General features: G+C 35.7%; 1 protein-coding gene across 1 annotated transcript; it reads right to left on the bottom strand.

Annotated features, from left to right (window-relative positions):
• Positions 462 to 6,685, bottom strand: LOC109234539 (probable LRR receptor-like serine/threonine-protein kinase At2g23950). Its single transcript, XM_019400560.1, has 11 exons — positions 6,264 to 6,685; positions 6,018 to 6,150; positions 5,385 to 5,456; positions 5,142 to 5,285; positions 4,305 to 4,376; positions 4,043 to 4,102; positions 3,712 to 3,809; positions 3,492 to 3,626; positions 3,059 to 3,403; positions 1,737 to 2,116; positions 462 to 1,193 (listed from the first exon to the last, which is right to left on the bottom strand). Exons 1-11 carry the CDS (start codon positions 6,343 to 6,345, stop codon positions 843 to 845), a joined length of 1,872 nt encoding a protein of 623 aa, XP_019256105.1. The 5' UTR covers positions 6,346 to 6,685; the 3' UTR covers positions 462 to 842.

Genomic DNA, 7,191 nt, shown 5'->3' with positions numbered 1-7,191 from the left:
AATCCCTATTAATTATATATAGAGCAAAAGACTATTTACTCCGGAGTTTAACTTTTAAACACTGTTAGTGCATATAAGTTAAATACTTCGATAAGACCAATAGATATTATTTACAATATAGCCAAAAACACCTAGAAATGTATCAAATGAAGCAAAGGCCACTTTTCACACCCTTTACAACCTAAAGGTAACAACTAAAAAGACTATTTACTCCAGAGTTAAACTTTTTTACAATGTCAGTGCATATAAGTTAAATACTTCGGTAAAGACCGATAGATATTGTTATCTCCAATATAGCCAAAAACACCTAGAAAAGTATCAAATGAAGCAAAGGACAATTTCCACACCCTCTACAACCTAAAGGTAACAACTTAAAAGACTATTTACTCCAATTATATGCATATAAGTTAAATACTTCGATAAAGACAAGTAGATATTGTTATTTACAATATAGCGAAAAACACCTAAAAAGGTATTAAATGAAGCAAAGGCCAATTTCTACACCCTCAACAACCTAAAGGTAACAACTAAAAAGACTATTTACTCCAGAGTTTGAACTTTTTTACACTATCAGTGCATATAAGTTAAATACTTCGGTAAAGACCAGTAGATATTGTTATTTACAATATAGCCAAAAACACCTAGAAAGGTATCAAATGAAACAAAGGCCAATTTTCACACCCTCTACTTCCTAAAGAACAAAAAACACAAAGAACAACTTTCTTTTGCTTCTCCTACTCCTAACTTCAGACAGTTGATTGTGGTACTAACCTAAAAAAATTAAAAAAGAATATTAAGCAACTATTTTTGTTCTATTTTCTTTTCATTTGGATATTTTGCTATTATCTTGGACCTGACAGTTCCATGGCATGAGTGTCATAGTCATCATCCATCATCTCAAACGTGGTCAAATGGTCATAATCATGATCATTATCATCATTTCCAGGGACCATAGAATGGTTAATCTGAGTTTTGTTACCATCATAGTTATGAGAGGCAGCCCATTTTTCAGCAAGGCCGTCGCCTTCAAGCATTCGGACCACCTCGGACATCTTGGGACGGTGGGACGGCAAGTATTGAGTACAAAGTATAGCCACTTGTAGCATCTCCCCTACATCAATCCTGTCGTAGTTGCTCCCGAGTTCTCTGTCGATGAGAGCTTCAACGTTCTTCTCCTGCTGCATTTTCTTAACCTGCAATTAACCACATTAAGATACTAGCTTGCTTATGATTTCAATAAATCAGGATTTTTCTTGTTAAAACCGCAAAACAAGTGAGGTCATTACCCTTAATAACAAACTCAAGAACTAGACAAACTTAAAACTTAATTCATCTGCTTGACTGCAGTTAAGTACCAAAATAGTCATTCGTCTGATCGAAGGCCCATTTTTCACTTTCATTTAAGGAAATTCACGCTTTTAGATCGTCAAATATTGACAACTTCCAATTTTGGTGATTTATAGTTAAGCACATTTAACCTTCAATTAGTTGATATGTACACCGTTGATCCCTCTGCTTGTGAATCTTCACAAATTTAACGAATTACTATGTGCTAAACCATCTAAATACCGATGGTAAAGGTAGAGAGGCTAAGTACCATCTAAATTCGTTAAATTTGTGAAGGGACCAAATACACAAATTTTAGTTAGTTGAAGGTTAAATGTTGCTTAACCAAAAATTACAAGGACCAAATTAGAATTCACCAATAACTAAAGGACCAGAATTAAGAAACTTACCCATTCAAGTACTGCTCCTTTCTGGTTTACTGTTTTTCCCAACTCAAATGCTCGCATCCCAGTTATAAGCTCTAACAAGAGGATACCGAATCCAAACACATCCGTTTTCTCGGATGATTGACCAGTGGAAAGGTACTCGGGCGCAATGTGACCAACTGTGCCACGAACAGCTGTGGTAACGTGAGAATCTGCATGATCAAGAAGCTTAGCGAGGCCAAAGTCCCCAACAATAGCCTCACAGTAGTCATCTAATAGAACGTTCGCTGCCTTCACGTCTCTGTGGATTATCTTCGGATCACATTGTTCATGAAGATAAAGAAGACCTCTAGCAGCTCCAATTGCAATCCTCTTCCTAGTATTCCAATCTAGTGCCGGTTTTCCTGTCATTGAAAGATAGAAATTAAGAATGTTTAGAGTGCATACATTTTATTTTTACATCTAAAATTGTAAGATTGACTTCTGGAAACAGAGCTTTATTCCCTCCTACCTCCTTTATACAACGAGATAAATAACCTTCAATCGTGCATACTCCACATTTAACAGAAAATGACTCGAAATACTGAAATCCCATGTTTGAGAAAATATTTTCTTCCTAATTGAGCAGATCATCTAATTTTTTTCAGAAATGTGATAAATGTATACGAGCCTAGTGCAATACACAAGTCTAAGATAATTCATACAGCACAAGAGTGTCGTAGAGTTACATTTGAACTAACGAACCAAGAATTTCATTAAATAAAATGCTTCTGTAGCTTAGTGGATGCTAAAAAGGCCCCAAATATCATTAGAATGTTTCCTGAGGAGTTCTAATTCCTCAACTCACCACCGTACTAATAAAATTGCTTGTGCGCGAAATGGGATGCAATCCAATTCTCAATCATGGGCCAGGAAACCACACAATCACACACACAGAGAGAGAATAATGAAAATGCCTAATTGATAGAGAGACATGTCGAATGTACTCGTCTTTGCTATTTTAGATTCTTTCAAGTGAAAGTTAGTCATGACTTACAAACATGTATTCCTATTACTTGAAAGAGTCATTATAAGAGTTTGGTCACATCATATTCAAATAGAAAGTAAGTGGGGGCATATCACATGTCTTCTTATAATTGCACTATGTCTTTTAGCCGTTAGAAGCATGTTGGAATTGCTATCTCCCTCCCAAAAACTTTAGATAAAATCATACATAGAATCTTCAAGAAACTAAAGCATATTTTAAGCAATTAGGCGTGCCGACAAATTGCAGCCAAATTGGTTAGAAACTAGAATTTGAAACGTTACGACCCCATAAAAACAGTGTGGTTTGTTGCAAAATTTACCTCTAAGTCTTGATGCCACACTACCATTAGACATGTAAGGATATACGAGGAGTCTCTCGTTTGGTGTAGCACAGTAACCAATTAACCTGAGCAGATTTCTATGCACTGCCAAGCTAATTAGCTCCAATTCTGTGCGGAACTGTGATTCTCCGGCAGTTCCACTAATATCTTTCAGTCGTTTCACTGCCACGAACGAGCCATCCCCTAGCTTTCCCCGGTAAACATTGCCAAATCCACCCGCACCAAGAATGTTCTTGGAGCTGAAATTGTTCGTTGCACGTTGAAGTTCTTTAAATGTGAAGCTTCTGAGATTTCCTAGTCTAACTAGATCCTCCTCTTGCATATCTGGAACAAAAAGACGAAGCCTAAATATCTTATAACCGTCGTCAAATAGACAAATGTTGTCTGACGTAATAATTTTGTGATGACTCACCATTAATGTTAAGAATTGACTGTTTCCTGTTCTGGTTTCTTTTCCAAAATATGAATCCAAAGCCTAAGAGGAAAAGAGAGACAAAGCTGATGCTAAGTCCCAGTGCAACAGCTAGTCTTTTCGAGCTGCGTTTATCTGGTTACAATGGGAAGCAATTTAAGAGGGTTAGATTGTAGTTATGTTTAAACATTCTACAACAAGAAAGTTTTCTGAACATTACCAGTGGAATCAATAGACATTGAAAGGGGCATCGGATTTACTGATCCAAAACAAGTCTCAGTGGAGTGATTTCCACAAATCAAAGGGTTACCAACAACACTACAAAAACATTAACGATAAGAAAATCACAATCTGAACATACCAAGTATATTCCCACAAGTAGGGTCTAGGGAGGGTAGTATACACGCATTCCTTACCCCTACCTTGTGAAGATAGAGAGGCTGTTTACGAAAGACCCTCAGCTCAATACATGATTTCAATGTACAAAATATATAACTACAAAAACATGTTTAATGTAACATAATAAGGAAGAATTAGGAAAGAACACATACTTGAAAGTTCTGGCCGGGAATTTAGGAATAGGTCCAGTCAGGTTATTGAAGGACAAGTCCCTGAAATGATAAGAGGTTCACAAAAACAGAAAACACTATTCATTTCCTTTTCACAACAAACATTTACATAAGGCTGAATTCAAGAAAGAGACTAGATAATTACAGTGAAAATTTGGATGTCTGAATTCTAAGGACATTCAGACAAAAGAATAAAACAAAATCACAAACAAAGACATGGATAAAAAAGAAGAATTATACTTACAAGAAAGCAAGTTGAGGGACCCTTGCTAAAGAAAGAGGAATAGCACCAGACAAGCTATTGTTGTTCAACCTCCTACTCTCCATTAAATGACAAAACAAACCCCAGAACAAGACATCAAAACATAGTCAAAGAAAAAGATAGCACTTAAACATAGTCAACATAACAAAGCATAAACTAAAGGAAAAGGGTAATTAAGAAAAACAAAAAATTCTTAATTTTTTCTATAACCGAGAAATCCCCGAGAGTCATAGTGTGGCTTGACGCACGGAACGAAACTCGGTGTATAACAGGCCCACCCTTTTACCATCCTTTGATGTGTGCCTATCCCACACATCACATGTAGCACACAATTTAAAACTCAAGTAGATAATGGGCCCGCCCCTTCACTCTTTTTGATGGGTGTCTAACCCACACATCACATGTGGCGCACAATTCGAAATTCAACAGATTATGAGCTCCGCCCCTTTACCCTTCTTTGGTGTGCGCCTAATTCACACATCACATGTAGCACACAATTCGAAACGCGATAGATAACGGGCCCCGCCCCTTTACCCTTCTTTAATGTGCACCTATACAACACACCACATAGCGCACAATTCGAAACTCAGATAGATAATGGGTCTCACCGCTTTACCCTTCTTTGATATGCGCCCAACCCACACATCATATTGAGCACAACATAAAACAAAGATATATAATGGGCCCCACCCCTTTACCCTTCTGTGATGCGCGCCTAACCCACGCATAGTTTAAAACTCAATAGATATTGGGCCCCGCCCCATTACCACTAGAGGCAAAAAATTCTTAATAATCACACAGAAAATATCTCTTACTTACAGATATTGAAGACTGTTTAGTAGACTCAAAGATTCAGGCACATGACCAGAGAAATGGTTATTAGACAGATCCAATGTTTGAAGATTGGGCAGTTTCCCTAGCTCATTTGGAATATGCCCAGAAATATTGTTGTTTTGCAGTAAACTACAAAATTAAAAACACAATTATCAAAAACTAAAAAAATTAACCAAAATGAGGTCATTAATATTTGAATTCTTGAACAAAAGAAATATTGTCTCTTACACTTGTTTAAGGTTTGTAAGGTTTGATATCATCCCAGATAAAACCCCAGATAAACCTTGACTTGGTGCTCCTCTGCACAGTAAAAAAACAGTAAAATAATTTCTTGACTACAAAAATAATGATAAATCATAAAAATTATTTATGACAACAACAACAACAAATTCAGTATAATCCCACAAGTGGGATATAGAACGGTAGTGTGTACCAGTGTTGGCAGACCTTACCCCTACCTTCAAGAAGATAGAGAGGTTGTTCCCGGTAGACCCTCGGCTCAACTTCGAGAAAGATAAAAGGAAGGGCCACGACAAACAAACCAATCGGAAAACCAACGTGAAAATATAAGACTAACACTTAGTAATGCAATCATAAGATCAAAATACTATAAAAATTATTTACAACAACAACAAACTCAGTGTAATGCCACAAACGCAGACGTTATCCATGCCTTTAAGAAGGCAGAGAGGTTATTTCCGGTAGACATTCGGCTCTGACAGATAAAAGAGAGGGACAACAACAAGCAAACCAATCGAAAACCGTAGCGAAAATATAAGACTAACACTAAGTAATGCAATCAGAAAACCGAAACACAATAAAAATTATTCGAAAATTAAAAAAAAAAAAACAATAACTTACAGTGCAGTGACAAGATTTTCAGAAGAGCAAGTGATCATAGCCCAACTACAAGGATCAACAGAATCTTCATCCCAATTACTTAAAGCTCCATTTGGGTCATTCAAACTTCTCCTTATAGCAATTAAAGCTTCCACTAAACCAACAAAAACAAAACAACAAAAAATGAGCAAAAAAAAAAAAGTATTTTTCTAACAAAATATGAAAAAATAATAAATGGGGTTTATTCTTTTTTCTGTTTTTTTTTACCTTCATGATTTCGAGCTTCATATGAGAAAGAAACAGTAGCAGAAAACAGAAGCAAAGAGAGAACTAAAAACATGGTAGCCATAATAACAAGAAAGTGAAATATTCCAACAAATATATTAAGCAAAACCCATAAAAAAAAGATTTTTATTTTTTTTCAGTCAAAAACTAAAAAGCAAGAAAGCTAGAGAGAGAAAGAGAGAGAGAGAGTAGTGCAGAACATGAGAAGGAAGAAAAGAAAGCTTCTTTATATGTCTGTCTATTTGTTGGTATTTGTACCAAATACACTTTTTTTTTTTTTTGCTTTATCTATAGGAATACAAAAAATTTTGATAATTATTTTTTGGATATTTGATTTTCCTAGTTTTTGTACTAAGCGAATCAGGTGGAGATGATATGATACGAGAAGTCTGCAGTGACAGTGAGAGGACTCACAGAAGAGCTGGTTTGAAGCTCAGAATTTGAGAGTGACAGCAATATATTGTTACTGGAAAAACACACACACAGTGCCCGCCCCCCCCCCCACCCCACCCCCTCCCTCTTTTTTAAAAAATCAATTTTTTTCTTAGAGAAATGTATATTTTTAATTGTACTTAAAAATAATAACCGATAAAATATATATTTTTATATCTCTTTCTCTATATATATAAATATAATAATAATAATACACTCAGTGTAACACGAAAAGTGGGGTCCGAGGAGGATACTGTGTACGCAGACCTTATTCTTACCTTGTGAAGATAGATAGGTTGTTTCCGAAGAATTTTGGCTCAAGGAAAACGAAAAAAGGAGCAGAAATATACATACATACATATATATATATAATGGGGTATTATCACTTTTAGCCCGCGCTAGAAACTATTTACATCTGGTAGCCGGAACAATTTATAAAACTTGTATAATTTTTGTATATAACATGCAATATATATAT

The sequence above is a fragment of the Nicotiana attenuata genome, chromosome 11 (assembly GCF_001879085.1).
Source record: "Nicotiana attenuata strain UT chromosome 11, NIATTr2, whole genome shotgun sequence".
Taxonomy (NCBI): Eukaryota; Viridiplantae; Streptophyta; class Magnoliopsida; order Solanales; family Solanaceae; genus Nicotiana; species Nicotiana attenuata.
The sequence above is the reverse complement of the archived record's forward strand: the minus strand, read 5'-3'. Positions and strand labels throughout refer to the sequence as shown.